The sequence below is a fragment of the Gossypium raimondii genome, chromosome 4 (assembly GCF_025698545.1).
Source record: "Gossypium raimondii isolate GPD5lz chromosome 4, ASM2569854v1, whole genome shotgun sequence".
Classification (NCBI taxonomy): Eukaryota; Viridiplantae; Streptophyta; class Magnoliopsida; order Malvales; family Malvaceae; genus Gossypium; species Gossypium raimondii.
Genome location: NC_068568.1, coordinates 1,077,883 through 1,094,000, shown reverse-complemented (window position 1 = coordinate 1,094,000; position 16,118 = coordinate 1,077,883). Strand labels below are relative to the sequence as shown.

Sequence of the window (16,118 nt, the reverse complement as noted above, 5' to 3'; positions counted from 1 at the left end):
TCATTAGGAAAAAGCAAATCAAATGCAGAAAACCCAGAACGACGGTTCGACGATGCCGTGGAAACCGACCGAGCTCCATCGGAACGAAGCTAAGAACGCTAAGGAAGTTAATTTCCGGCGGCAACGGATCCGTGGGATTCGAAGGGCTTTTCAATGAGACGGCTCGATATATATTGTTTATGCAGATGAAGATTAAAGCCATGGAGATTATGGTGAGAGTTTTAACGGATTCTAATGGAGTGAAATAATGATGATGACGATGATGATTTGTAAAGGCTAAGGTTATGTTATTTTCTTCTTTGGTTAAAATTTGTCATAAGTCTCTCTACTATTTTGTAAATTTAAAATTTAGTCCCTATAAATTCAAGTTTATTCCAACGTCATTTTTCTAGTTACGTTTCTATCAAGTGAATTTCTTTTTTTATATTTCAAAATGTCACACCCACCAGTTAAAAGAAAACAATGTTAATATTTAGGCTTAAATTTTGAAATATGAAAAAGTAAATGGATTAAATTTTAATTTGTGAAAAGTAAAGGGACCTATGACATATTTTATTTTTTTAGCTTGTTATTTATTGTTGTTTTATTCGCCACAGAGGGTGTCTGGTTTATCATAAACCCAGACATATATAAATATATATATTTGGCTTGATTTGGTAAAAGTACTAGACTAGACTCTGTATTGTTAGGCAGAGTTCATTTTAGTCCTAGTACTTTCACAACGAGCACAAAGTCCCTGTAAAATTATATTTTTTAGCAGATAAAAGAAAAAGTGTTGGTCTTATGAGGTGGACTTAATTGAATGATGTGGCATTAGTTTAATATACCACGAGATATGATCATGACTCATTATATCTTAAAAAACTCGAATCATTGTATTTAAATGATTAATAAAAAATTAAATTATAGCACACCTATAAAAAATTAATATAAAAATCAAATATAATTTTAGTTGAAATATTTAAGTAATTCGAATTTTCTCAATTTTTAAGTAATAATTTTATTTTATTTAATACACGTGCTCCCAACCTCCCACTATAAAATAATAAAAAGAAACATAAACTTCAAATTTTAATCTTTATTTAATTTCAATGCATGATTTTTATATTTTTTTTAATACCCAAGTGTTTTTAACAATGAATTAGACTGGACTAAGCACAATCCAAAGTGGGCCAACTGAACCGATCCGTAAATATTTTTATCCAAAAATTCGAAGCAAGAATCTTCAACTTTTTGGATTGGTTTAAAAATTAAAAGCTTAGTTTGATAAGAACTTTTAACTTATGATTTGAAAAATTAGTTCGACTTGAAAAATATTATTAAAAACCAATGTACTAAAACACCCCCAACCGAAATTTAATAAATTTGAAAGGTTAATATCATTTGTATAATCATAAAAATATGTTGAACCATTGAGAACCAAATACAAAACCGAAACTTGATATTAATTAAGTCACTAGCATGGTGACAAAAAAATACTTAATATCAAAATTTCTGTCTATCTTAATTTCGTATTCAACTCGTGAGTAATTCTTTCTCTCCCTTTATATACACACTAGAGGTGTTTATGAATCAAGTGACCCAGTTTGCTTCGAGTTGAAAAAACTTCAAGCTGGTCTGGTCTAAAATTTTAATGTTTGTACATTAAATTAAGTCAGCCCAAGGTTTAAAAGGCAAAACCCAAACTCGACCTAACTCGGCCTAGATCACCTCCACCCAGAAGCTTGAAACAAAAAATTTTAACTTTTTTGGATTGACTTAAATCCCAAATTAAAACGATGCTATTGGTTTATGATTTGAAAATTACTTTTTGAAAAATAATGCTAAAATAATGCCAAACGGACTTTTGGTTGAAGAAAAGTTGAAATTTTTAACTTCTTCATCAGCCAAAAAGCATTTTTTTGATGGTGGAAAAAATTCTGAAACGATGGTCGTTTTTCCTTGCTTTTAAGAGAAAATGACTTTTTGTTGCAAAAGTTCGTTTAAAAAGCAGAAAAGAACGAGGACTTAAGAGATTCAACTAGTTAATATCACTTTTACAATCATAAGTATGTTGAACTATTAAGATCTAGATAGAAATTGAAAATTAATGTTAATTAAGTCGTTACCATACCGACAAAAAGCAATTCCAATTGATATTTGTTCGGATTCAGACCATGAATAACCCTTCCTCTTTCCTTATGAAAAAAAGATAAATTCTAAAATTATATATGAATTTTGGTCTAATATATAATTTAATACATAAATTTTGATTTTGTGTAATTTTATATATGAAATTTAGGTCGATTAAATTCCCACAAACTACTAACACAATTATAAATTTAACATCATTTTATGTTTATATTGTATATACAAATAATTACATTTATCCAATATAAAAATGATTTGATGTGTTTATTTATTTAAATTTGCATGATTGAATCAAAGTTAAAGTTTCATGTATATATTTGAACCATAATCAAAGTTTCATATGTATAATTGTACCAATAACTAATTGAACGCTAAAAATTAAAGGTTAAATTATGATAGTAGCCATTGTACTTTGCAAAAATTATGGATTTAGTCCATGTACTTTAATTTGATCAACTGTAGTCCCTGTACTTTTTTCAAATTGAAATTTTAATCTTGACCCAAACAGTAGCAATTAAATTCATTTTGTTAATTTTAATTACTAATCATGTACTATGTGTATAGTGTAGATTTAGTACATATTATCCACTTGGATCATTCCAAGTCCCTATACTTTCCGAATTTTAGAAATTCAATCTTGATGTAAATAACAATTATTCATTAACTAGATATTCAATGAGTAATATGTGAAAATAATAAGTTGACATTGAATTTCACACATTATAATATATTTTTTTGCATCAGATTTTAGAAACAGTGACTAATAATAGAATTTAATAAAAAAAACCCTACTAAATTAGAGGTGTTTATGAGCCAAATAATCCAACCCAATTTGAGTCGGGCTTGGACCTAAAAATTTTAACTCCAACTCGATCCAACCCAGCCTGATATACCATTTAAAATAAAAAATGTATAAAATAACTTAAATTCAAATAGTAATAAAATTAAATTTTTAAATAGTAAAACAAGTCATTTGGGTTGACATAAATGGGCCAGGCTCAGATTTGAAAATTTTTAAAACCAAACCTCTACCGATCCAACCCGGCCCAAATGATAAATATAATATTTAGTTTTATTATTATTATTTTTTAAATTTAGCCCAACTGGTAAAAGTATAGAAAGGTCTAAAAATTATCCACTAGGCATTTTAGGCCTTGAGGGGGGAGTTTTTCACTTACAGCACGCCATTTTTTCGACCTTAGTGCTTTTTTTTTTCTTTCTTTTTTTGCTTAGGGCATTATTTCCTTGGATCAGGATCAGGCTCAGGCAATCAGCTTGCGCTTAGTTTTTTTTTTCCCTTCATAGACGGCCACAGGCGTCTCTGTTCCCTCACCTGTTCTTCATTCAGAGATTAAGGTTAGATTCTTGTTTTTACCCAACAATTATCTATATACATACCCACATATAAATTATGGTGTATCATATATAAATTATGGTTTATTAATGGGAAAATTGTTAATTTTATGTTGGCCAAATTCAAATTCGTTGTATGATTTTGTAGATGAATGAAAAGATGCATCTTTATGATTGATGAAACTTACGGTGTTGGTACTATTATTGTGGTTATGAATTATTTTGTTTTTCTGTTATTCTTGAAAAATTATGCTATTGTATTTAGTTGGATGTAGGAAGCTGTTGAATCGGAAACCGGTGGCTCGACCGATTCGACTTTCGATTTTTATTTATTTATTCTTTGGTAATAGGCTAAAGACAAAGCACAAGAGAAGGGAAGTGGTGGAGGAGTGAGATAAATAAATATGTTAATAGATCATGATGACCCATAGTTGATTACTGGTGTGTCTTCTTTAGATTTTCTATCCCTTTGCTGATTTTATTTCTATTTCTATTTCTTTCCTTTCCTTTTTTTTTTTTTATCATGGTTGGCTCATTTGACTTTTAGAACTGGATAATTGAAATTTACCGGTTCTACAAAATTTTACAACTTGGGTTTTTTCCCCCCTCTCGATTTATCAAGTTGGATTTTTTTTGGCTTGTAGCGGGATATTTGGATAGAATACGTTGCTAAAGTTTACGTTTTGATGCTTACTTTATTGTGTGAATTTTAATCCTTTGCTTTGATGTTTGGCTGCTAGGTCTTTCTCTATTTTGCATCTCTCTGGTGTTTTTCTTTTACTTCGAGTTTTAATTTCTTGAATTTCCTTCTTGTAGATATGCATAAGATATATGGTTAGGGAAATATGTTACTAAAATGATCCTTACTAAGAGGCTTATTATTATTAAAAATTTTTCTGGAATTCTTGCATTCTTGACATGATTGACATAGATCTATACAGTAGCATTTTTTTCTTATGGTTTCAGTTTCATAATGTTGAAGCTAGGAATAACCTTGTTTCTCTTCATTATTTTCTTCTTCTTCTTCTTCTTTTTATTTTCACTTTTGGTTTGTTAGAGGTTATCTGGGTATGGCTGAAGAACAAATAGATTTTGGAGATGAGGAGTATGGAGGGGTACAAAAGACACAGTATCAAGGGAGTGGAACCATACCTGCCCTTGCAGATGTAGAGATGATTGGGGAGGATGACGAATATGATGACCTTTACAATGATGTTAATGTTGGAGAAGGTTTTCTTCAATTGCAACGATCTGAGCCACCAGTGCAACCAGGCACGGGCGGTACTGGGCTTCAAGCTCATAAAAATGAGGCTCCTGAACCCAGAGGTGAAGCTGGGGGTTCACAAGGACCAAACATCTCAGGAATTTCAGTTCAAGGGAAGTACCCCAATGTTAGTGCCGGTTATCGTGAAGCAGATGTGCAACCAACTGTTAACAGACCAGAAATAGGATCTGGAAATTATCCATCTGGGTCTGCTAGTTCACAAGGGGGCAGTGTTATGGAGACAAACTTTGATACCCAAGTAAAAAACATGGGTTTTCAGGGATTAACTTCAGCATCCTCTAAGGTTGGGACTGGTCCTTCTGTTGTGCCTCAAAAGATTGCTAACAACCCTGCTCAATCCCTAAATTCAGGTACTGGTGGTCCTCAAGGAGCTTCACAGGTTCCGCCTAATCAAATGGGTATGAATGTAAATCATCCTATGATGAATGAAAATCAGGTTCGGCCACCTATAGAGAATGGTCCAACAATGCTGTTTGTTGGTGAGTTACATTGGTGGACAACTGATGCAGAGCTTGAGAGCGTTTTATCTCAATATGGAAGGGTGAAGGAGATTAAGTTCTTTGATGAGAGAGCTAGTGGCAAATCCAAAGGGTATTGTCAAGTTGAGTTCTATGATTCAGCATCTGCAGCTGCATGTAAAGAGGGAATGAATGGTTATATGTTCAATGGTCGAGCTTGCGTTGTGGCTTTTGCTTCACCACAAACGTTGAAGCAGATGGGAGCGTCTTATATGAACAAAGACCAAGGCCAGCCTCAAGTACAGCCTCAAGGAAGGAGGCCAAATGAAGGTTTTGGGAAAGGTGGTAATATGAATTACCAAGGTGGGGATGCAGGTAGGAACTATGGAAGGGGTGGCTGGGGACGGGGAGGTCAAGCTGGCAACCGAGGTGGGGGTGGAGGACCAATGAGAGGAAGGGGAGGTGTAGGTGTAAAGAACATGGTTGGGAGCTCAGCTGGAGTTGGGAATGGTGCTTATGGTGCTGGGGCCTATGGACCAGGACCGGGAGGCCCTGCATTTGGTGGTCCTGCTGGTGGCATGATGCATCCACAGGGTATGATGGGTGCTGGGTTTGATCCAACATATATGGGTCGAGGAGGTGGTTATGGAGGTTTTCCAGGACCTGGTTTTCCGGGCATGCTTCCATCATTTCCAGCTGTTAATACAATGGGACTAGCTGGCGTTGCTCCTCACGTCAATCCTGCTTTCTTTGGTCGTGGAATGGCACCTAATGGGTTGGGAATGATGGGTGTAGCTGGAATGGATGGGCCTCATTCTGGAATGTGGACTGACACAAACATGGGTGGGTGGGGAGGAGATGAGCATGATCGCAGGACTAGAGAGTCTAGTTATGGTGGTGAAGATGGTGCTTCAGAGTATGGGTATGGGGATGCGAATCATGAAAAAGGAAGGTCTAGCGGTGCCACTCGGGAAAAAGATCGGGCTTCTGAGCGTGAGTGGTCAGGCAACTCTGAGAGGAGGCATCATGATGAGAAGGAACGGGAATCGGACAGGCCTGAGAGGGAGCACAGGGAACACCGTTACAGGGAAGAGAAAGACAGCTATAGAGAGCATCGACATCGCGGACGTGACGTGGATTATGATGATGACTGGGATAGGGGACAGTCTTCTTCAAGATCTCGGAACAGGTCCCATGCAACACGAGAAGAAGAGCACAGGTCTCGATCAAGGGATGTGGACTATGGGAAGAAGAGACGCCTACCATCAGAGTGACAAACTATGCTGTGCATGCTTCTTTACACTTTCTTATGAGACCTTTAATTAAGTTTTCACTCTCAGTATCTCTTCCCTTGGTTGTTATATCATTTCAGCATTCTCTGTGATGATTGTTGGTCCAGGTGCCAAACGTCGCTTCTTAAAGGAAGAAGTAAGTGCTACTTGCGTGGGTGGTGGGGAAGAATAGACTTCCCTTTTTGTTTCTTACTGCACACTAAAGAACCACTATTAGATGAAAAACTTGGTATTCCTATGTTGGAACTTGGAAAAACATAGTATTTTATTCAATGTGGATATTCTTTGTGGGGTTGGAATCCTAACATCCTACATCTGAATATCAACATTGGGTTTATAATTATCTGCAAAACACTATATTCGAGGGAATGCTTACTTGGCTTGTGATCATGATACTTAGAAAATGTTGTTGTTCATATGATTGTTGTGATTTACGCTTTAAAAATATTCTTGTGATATGTTTATTCCTGATTGATAAGAAATATTTCTAGCCTGTGGTCTATCTGAACATCTTTTTATAGGGGTTAGAAGTGAGGAGGGTTCATAGGTGAGGAAGTTTGCTTGGCATAAACCTTAGATGGTGTGAGAATGAAGTTCATCTCCTTTTTCACTTTCATCTTGCTCTGTCAATCTTGCATAATGATTTTTTCTGGTTACGTTCTCATTTTGTTCTTTAGTTGTTCATTTTCTTTATGCACACTATCTTCTTTTTCAGCTGACCTTTGATGAACATTGTAATACATGTTATACATTATCAATATCATCGCATGATTTTCCCTTTGCCTCTTTCATATGTTTGAAACTGGACTTTTGGTGGGTTATGCTATATGTTAGAGAGTTTTACTTCTTCCCCATACAGAGTCATTCTGTTGCAATCTAGTCTTGTGTATGTTTTTGAATGTTTAGCTCAGAAGGCATTTGTGTTAGAGCACCAATAATGAAGGATTGCCTGAGTATACCATTTTCCTCTAACTCATCATTTTCCTGTCGTCCCTTTTTTCCTTTTCTTTGTCATTTTTTAGTTCTGAAGTTTTGAACTGTATGGTAAAGTTATCCTCTGAGACGGCTGATTTCAAAACAATATTTTACCTAGAATGCTATAATTTCCAGTTTTAGTGCCCGATTCTTAAAGAGGTTCTACATGCTCATATTTATTGTGAGCCGTACCTATGTGACTCATCATCTATTTCAACTGGTTGTCTCATAGATACGAGGGTCATGCCTGTAGGACTACTAGTCTCATTAGGCTTTATTTACTATTAAAATGTGATGTGATGCTCGTACTGTTAGTGAGTAATGCGGGTAGCTTCTGGGTGGTGTCTGCCTTTTTCATTTTCTTTTCTTCTTTTCCTCTTTAATGTCTATTGACATAGGGGTTTCTTTTTATCATCACATTCAGGGAGTCAAATGGGGAAACTCTTTGTTGAGGAAGATGTGTTAGAATGCTGGCTTCGTTGGCTTCCCTTTCAAGTGTGCAAAAAATATATATATTTTATGAGCACTGCTAAGAAACTGTAACATCTGGAAAGAAAGTAAATCCAACTGAATCCATGAACTGGAATGTTGGTGTTGTGTGCATTAGAATCACTACTTACAATACAGTCTACTTGTAAAGCATTTTTGTCTTGTAAAGTTCGATCTGTTTATTAGGTCCATATCTTGTAATGTGGCCTCTTTCATTGTTTGTATGATTAAATTCGGCTTTCTAATTAGTCTTAGAGGAGTTTTGTACAGAATCGAGGCCAACACTTGTTCGTGCTATGTATACACTTATAATTGATTTGTTAGCTTAGAATAGGCATAGATGAACTAGATGCAAATTGTAACATAGGATCACCTATCCAACTGTAACCATTGATGTAACATGCATACTCCCCGGTTTCTGTTTAAGCACTTGTTTATGCTTGTATACACTTGTAATCAATATGTTAGCTTAGAATAGGCATAGATGAGCTTAGATGCAAATTGTAGCATAGGTTCGCTGTTGATGTAACATACATACTTCCCAGTTTTTCTGTAAGCACTTGTTCATGCTTGTATATACTTGTAATCAATATGTTAATTTATAATAGGCATAGATGAGCTAGATACAAATTGTAACATAGTGTTTCTGATCCAGCTGTAACCATGGATGTAACATAAATGCTCCCCAGCACTTGTTCATGCTTGTATATACTTGTAATCGATATGTTAGTTTGTAATAGGGGCATAGATGAGCTTGATGCGAATTGTAACATAGGTTTGCTGATCCTTGTAACCGTTGATGTAGCATACATGCTCCCTTTTTCTGTAAGCACTTGTTTATGCTTGTATATTGTAATCGGTATGTTCGCTATGTTCTCCAGGTTTTGTGTAAGCACTTGTTCATGCTTGTGTATACTTGTAATATGATATGTTTGCTTAGAATAGGCATAGATGATCTAGATGGAATTTGTAACATAATGTTACTGTCGCTGATCCAGTGGTAACAATCGATGTAATATACATGCTCTCCAGTTTCTGTGTAAGCACTTGTTCATGCTTTGTATATACTTGTAATATATATGTTAGCATAGTAGTCATAGATGAGCTATATGCAAATTGTAACATAGTGTCACTGATCCAGCTGTAACCATTGATACATGCTCCCCAGTTTCTGTGTAAGCACTTGTTCATGCTTTGTATATACATGTAATATGTATGTTAGCATAGTCATTGATGAGCTATATGCAAATTGTAACATAGGATCGCCGATTCAACTGTAACCGACTATGTAACATACATGCTTGTTCATGCTTGTATACGCTTGTAATTGATATGTTTACTTAGAATAGACATTGATCAGCCATATGCAAATTGTAACATCATGTTGAATTGACATGCATGTTCCCCAGTTTTCTGTTTAAGCACTTTACATCCATCAAATTGTGAAGGGTTGGAGTTTTTTGTTTTGTTCTTATTCTTGAAGTTATGGCTGGCTGCTGCATTCTGTATTGAGCTAGGCAGAGAATTTTGGGTTGATTCGGGTTTTGCATTGTTGGCAACGATGTCTTTTTGTCGTATTTATGTTGGAATTAAGCTTGGGAAGGCCAATATTTTGATGTATTAATGTAATGATTCTCACTTGTATAGATAATGTTTTCTGTCTTTTCCCTATTTTTTAAGTAAAACAATGTAGCATATTGGATCTATTGGGTTTTCTTATCCGTGTATATGTATTTGCATTGATGAGAAAGGGCTCTTCATTATATATATAATCATTCTTGTATCTAATTATGTCTATGCTTGAAGTTATTATACTTGGTGTTATTTTTCTTGGGAAATTGGTTTTTTTTTTAATATTGTTTTATGATATTTTGATAAAAATCTTACTTTTAGGAGGTATTAAGAATGTAAATCCTGGTAATGTCTCTTTTTTGTACTTTGGTGATTTTATTCAAGTTTTTTAATTTATTATTTGATTGTTTCTACCTAATGTTTGAAATATATTGCATGGATTATATATAGGCAAGGATTTACTTATCCAAATTGTCCAATGTAATCATCATTGACATGTATAATTTGGTAATTAGTACTGCCAATTTTGATATACTTTGAGATACAAATATTGGAAAAATTGCAAGTGGACTTTTTCTATGTTACCAGGAATCAATTGAGTGCTTCTCCAATATTTTTAGTATTCTTTTCATGTATTTGTATGATTTTCTCTTAAATTTTATGATGAGCGTATGTGTGGAAGCGTAATGAAATGTATTGTTTGAAATTAATAATAACATATATGTAATATCGTAAATTTTAATAATATCAGATTAAGAATATTATTTCTATTTTAATTATTTATATGATATTTTCATTTTCTTGAGTATTTGATTTGACATAATCTTAATCGACAACTTTATCTATATAAATATCAACAAAGTGGGGAAACTTTTTTGTTATAGCATTGAAATGTATAAAAATGTTATACTAAATTTTGGTTGAAGTGGTAAAGAAGTTTAATATTTAATTTTTTATTAATTTATTTAATTAAAAAGAAAGAAGTATCATTGCATTAATATAATTTATTTTAGATATGAAAGGATAGTTTAATAATTTTTTGAACAAGTTAATGTTTAGTTGCTTGTGACATTATCTAAGAGTTAGGGATTTAAATTACAATATAGATAATAATAATGTTTCATTTTCAATATTTTAAAAGCATATCTCTAGTTAGAATATTCAAAATTGGCCCATTTCAAAATTAAGAATCAGTAGAAATTTTTATATTAAAATTTTAAGAAAATATTATCATTAATAGGAATAATAAAATATAGTAATTTATAGACATGATATATAATACAAACGATAAAAAATACTATAAACTTTTGTTTAAATACTATTATCTGCAAAATTCAATAGAGAGTGATAAATTGAAAGCAACCGTAATACTAGTAAGCTTATAAATAAATAAAAAATGCATTACTTTAATGGACCATCAAAAGCTGTATTTGAGCTCCGTCATCATTAGACTAACCTGACGACGAATTCGAATAATCAATAAACGACTACTAAAAGCTCAAAAGACAAATGATCAATCATCTTCCTCATCTCATAGTCCTATCTTATGAATACTATCACAACGCTTTATCATGATGAATTCTTCCAATAATCGTTCTTAATAAATATGGAGGCACCTTTACTTCTACAAATTCTATGTACATGCCTAAAAACTAAACCCACTATTGTTTTAAAAAAGGAAAGCTGAAATTTTTTTGAACATTAATCTCGTTGTAGGTTTTTATCATATATACTCTTTTTGATGCAATACCTAAAATTACTCATAACCCCTCCTCAACCTTTAAATAGGAGGATAATGCGCTTTAACGCACTCGAATTGACGACCTCCTACACTGACAACAATGTCAATACCAATCGAGTTAAACTTATTTATTTACAAACTTTAACTAAGCAGAAAACTGTTATAAATTTCCAACTTCAAATATATTTCTGTTTATTTTCTTTTACTATATTCAGTATTTCGTTGAAATAAAAATTATTTTTTAAGGTATAAAATAATTATTATATATTATACATTTAATTAAATTAAATTCAACCTTTTCAATAATTCGCTCTTGGTCTATATCATGAGTGAGAGCAACTGTTAATGTTTCAAATTAAATAGTCATCTGCACTACCATGCACTATGACAAAGTGCAAGCTTATGGTGCAAATTTAATTCCATTTATAATATCCATTTTATTTTAAATAAATATTAAAAATTAAATTTAAGGGCCGATTAAGTCTTAGCTCGAGCCTCGATTGGCATCGGCATTGTTGCCAATATAGGAGGTCATGGGTTCAAGACTTCAAGTGCGTTGAAACGCATTATCCTCCTATTTAAGAGTTGAGAAAGAGATATGGGTAATAATTTGAAAGGATTATATAGAAATATCTTCATTTTTAGCGTCTCTGCTATGATGAATTTTGACAACAAATTTTGGAGAGCTTAATTAAAAAGTTTTGGGTAGCCATTAAATTCATTAACTAAAATGACTGTGTAGAAGTAGCAACCTGACACGACATTACAGAAGTAATGATATATTTACCGTATAAAATTTTAGAAATAGTAGAATTCAATTAACGAATTTAACCACTACAATTTGAATTAAGACTAAACTTTCAAATTTAAAATACAAGGAATAAATATGCAACTTAAGTATTGAATAAGGACTAGTAGCAAAATTTCACCAATTATTATCATCCAAAAAATTGTCAAAAAATTGGGTTAATATAACTTTTAGTCATCGAACTTGGAAATTAGGTCTATGTTGGTATTTGTACTATTTTTTTATCCACTTTGGTATTTGAACTTGGCTATCATGCCTATTTCGATCCCTGAACTTGACAAATGAAAATTTTGATGAAATCTATGTTTAAGGACCAAAAAGGACCTAATGGACAAAAAAATGCAAGTGTCAAAATGGACTTAATTGCCAACTTCAAGGAAATGTACATTAACTCAAAAAAATCCCATTAAAGTTTGGATTAAGGCAACATTTAGTCCTTGAACTTGACAAATTTTCCTAACTTAGTCATTGAGTTTTTTTTTGTCCATGTTAATCCCTGTGTTATAATAAACATCAATAATAGCGGTAGAACGATCGTAAAGCAATAAGAAAAGAAAAAATAATAACATAACATATTTTACGTGAAAACCCTTTTGGGAAAAAACTATGGGCAGATGAGGAGAAATTCACTAATGTTGAAAAACCAAATGATACAAAAGGAATTTCGACTATATCTATTTAAAGGTTAAAAAACCATGCTCTAATCAAAGTCAAATAAAAGAAGAATAATTCTATATGGATTCAACTTGTGATGTATGGTCTGTACCGCAGGAGCTCTGCCCCCACACCCCCGATCACAACCCTAGTTCCAATTTTGTGCTTAATGGGGATCTGTGACGGACTACAACCTTTCATCCCCACAGATTTCCTTAATTTGCCGCTGTATTTATTTCTTCAACAAGTGACAGAATTCGTGTCACACAATCTTTTACATCCCTAAATTTAGTAAATATTTTTTCAATTTTAATTCATGCGATGACATAACACTCTAAGATTGTACCATATCGTTACCTAACAATTTTTAGTGAAAAATTATAATTTTTTAAATAATGACGTGAGAAAATATTAAAGTGCTATATCTCAAGGACTAAAACTGAAAAAAGTACCAAATTCAGACACTAATAAATTGGAGACGTCTCCTCACCGAAAACAAAGTACAAATCTTTTCCATTTTGAGAATTTTTTATAAAAAAAAAATTAGAAACTTAATAAAAAAAAGTCAGCTTTTTTTCTTTCTTTTGAATTTTTTTTCATGCAAAAATGGAAACAGCTAAAACAAAGCATTCTACATTCAAATACTTAATCCTTTCCCTCTCCCTTTCGTTTCTCCTCCTTTTTCTCTTCATTTCCCTCCACCCTAACCGCTTCCAAGCACTCCTCACCACCACCGTCACGGAAAACCGTCCTCCTCATTCCGCCTTCGTATCATCCACCGAAGACCTCAAAATCCGACCAGGTTACACCTCCTACGACACTTACATCCAACGCCAACTCAACAAAACTCTTAACCCTAAACTACGTGAAATATGGACGACAAGAGATTGGGACCGTAAGATCCAAGTCTTCTCTCGATTTTTTGCCGATTTGAAATCCGAAAAATTCCTCGCCGATTCATCCAAGTGCCTCTGCGTCGGCGCTCGCGTCGGTCAAGAAGTTGAGGCATTGAAACGCGTCGGAGTCGCCGATTCGATCGGTATCGATCTCGTACCTTTCCCGCCACTCGTTATCAAAGGTGATTTCCATAACCAGCCTTTCGACGACGAGACGTTCGATTTCGAATTCTCTAACGTGTTCGATCACGCGCTCCGTCCGGAAAAATTCGTCGCCGAGATCGAACGGACGTTGAAGTCCGACGGTGTCGCCGTTTTACACGTGTCGTTATCGAGGCGAGGAGATAAGTACTCGGCCAACGATTTGTATAGTGTTAAACCGTTGGTTAAGCTATTTCGTAGATCGAAACTGCTTCGGGTCAGGAAAGTTGACGGGTTCGGGTTGGATACTGAGGTTGTTTTTCGTAAGACGAAGAAGAACATTAAACAAGGGTTTTGAATTTTTTGTTTCTTTTTGGTAAGTAATTTCTTGTTTGATTTTCTTCTTTGATTTGCAGAAAATTTTTGTTTGATCTTAAAACGATACACAAATTTGTTGTTTATTATTGTAATTATTATTATCGATTATATTCGTGTCACACTTAATCAAGTCGCTCAACTCGGTTAATAATTTACGGTAATGCTTCACCGTAATTAAAATAAGTAATATTATTTGAGGTTATTTTGTTTTAGTTAGAAAGTTACGAGAATATCCTTCTGTAATTAAAATAAATAATATTATTTAAGAGTATTTTAGTATTTTCACTTTAAGAAAAACCAATAGAAATATGTATATTGTGAGATTTGAATCCATGCCAATTGCATTAGTAAAATCTTTACTTTATTAAACTTAAGTTTTGCTTTAATATTTTTATATATTTTAATTTTATTATGCATATTTTATTACCTCCATCAGTTATATATATTAATAATGCATTTGGTTGAGTTGTTGTCACGAGTTAATTCGACACCGACTCAAGACTGATGACAACACCGTAATAAGTAATTTAATATTTTTTTTGTTTTAATAACGTACGTATTTCACATGTTATTATTAATTAGTTTCAAATTTTAAGTTTCATTACTTATTATATGTTATTTTAAATAGACATTTGTATTTTAAATTTGTAGCTTCCACACGCATAAGTGTGATACGATTTCTAGTATATATTATGTATGTCAAATTTGAAATAAATTAAATATTTCTAAATATTTGTTTTATGTAAAAAACTTTCAACGCTCAATAAATATCAATATATACACTTTTTTGGTCTATATGTTCCAAAATTTACATGTATGATAAGTACATTTATATTGATAAATCTAACAAATCGTTAAAATATTAATTGTACACGGTATTAATATTATGGAGAGAGATTCACCCTTTCGTCTTTTTACGATTAATATTTTAATGATCTAACCGTTCTATTTTTAAATATAATTGTACTTGTCATACATGTAAAATTTTGAGCCAATCTTATATCTCTATCGTAGTGATCTAAAATATCGTATATATAAATATTTATTAAATTATTCTAAATTTTTATATAAAACAAATAATTAATTTTTTTAATTTACATTAAATTTGACAAAATTTATAAATAAAATTATTAAATATAATAATTGAATCATTAAAATATTAGTTATATAAAATTATACGAAACTGGTGGTGGTCGTGGTCATCATTGCCGTCCATCCAACATGTTATGGGGTCTGCATGTAATTGGCTTCTTTGAAAATTTTTGATACCCAACTTTATTTTATGGGCCTTTAATCATTATTTATAATACTGAAAATTTGAATAATTAAATTTAAATATTATAATGGATGTGAATATTGATTATTTATACACAGGGTGGAGCTACCTTGAAATAGAAATTTTCACTTTTAATTTTTTTGTAATTTTAAAAGTTTTAATTTAGTATATATCATAAAATTATATTTTACCTTAAAATGAAAAAAGTAATTTAATTTTTTAAAAATTATAAAGATATAGGTTATTAAAATGGTGAAATTTCACTTTTGCTATCATAAAATATACAACTTTATTCCGGTCCCCTCGAAAATTTTCTAACTCCGCTCCTATTTATGCAGATAATGAATTCAAAATTTTAAATTTATTTTATTTTGAAAACCATAAAATTAACTAAATCTAAATTCACATCCATTGTCCCTTGTTTATAAAATACAAATTCTATAAAATAAATTTCACTTACTTGGATTTTCAATAATAAGTATTCAATGATAATTTTATTTAAATATTTTAATGTTACTAAAATAACCCAATGTCACCTCTAATTTGCAGAGCATAAATTTTGATGTGTATTTATTTTAGGATTTTCATTTGGCAGCTCTTGACTTCCTAAGTGAGTTTAAAAATGTGTCATTTATTTATTTTTATTTTTAAATATAAGGATATAATTAAT

The 16,118-nt window shown here is 32.3% G+C and overlaps 2 protein-coding genes across 3 annotated transcripts; both read left to right on the top strand.

The window, feature by feature from the left end:
- The first annotated feature begins 3,276 nt into the window (after nt 1–3,276).
- Nucleotides 3,277–8,561, top strand: LOC105779720 (uncharacterized). 2 transcript variants are annotated; one of them, XR_001129107.2, is made up of 3 exons: nt 3,277–3,486; nt 4,541–6,654; nt 7,918–8,561. XR_001129107.2 is itself a non-coding variant. In XM_012603616.2 (2 exons), the coding sequence occupies exon 2, from the start codon at nt 4,554–4,556 to the stop codon at nt 6,498–6,500; it is 1,947 nt and encodes a 648-aa protein (XP_012459070.1). In that variant the 5' UTR covers nt 3,277–3,486; nt 4,541–4,553; the 3' UTR covers nt 6,501–6,934. The 2 variants fall into 2 exon arrangements, 1 of the variants encoding a protein (XP_012459070.1); XM_012603616.2 differs by lacking the exon at nt 7,918–8,561 and having other exon boundaries at nt 4,541–6,934.
- A 4,717-nt stretch (nt 8,562–13,278) lies between these two features.
- Nucleotides 13,279–14,298, top strand: LOC105779822 (uncharacterized). The gene has a single exon (XM_012603760.2). The coding sequence runs from the start codon at nt 13,364–13,366 to the stop codon at nt 14,150–14,152; it is 789 nt and encodes a 262-aa protein (XP_012459214.1). The 5' UTR covers nt 13,279–13,363; the 3' UTR covers nt 14,153–14,298.
- Nucleotides 14,299–16,118: the final 1,820 nt, after the last annotated feature.

Bases quoted from the DNA above. Each gene is read 5' to 3' on its own strand.
- LOC105779720 (XM_012603616.2), top strand. From the start codon at position 4,554: ATGGCTGAAGAACAAATAGATTTTGGAGATGAGGAGTATGGAGGGGTA.
- LOC105779822 (XM_012603760.2), top strand. From the start codon at position 13,364: ATGGAAACAGCTAAAACAAAGCATTCTACATTCAAATACTTAATCCTT.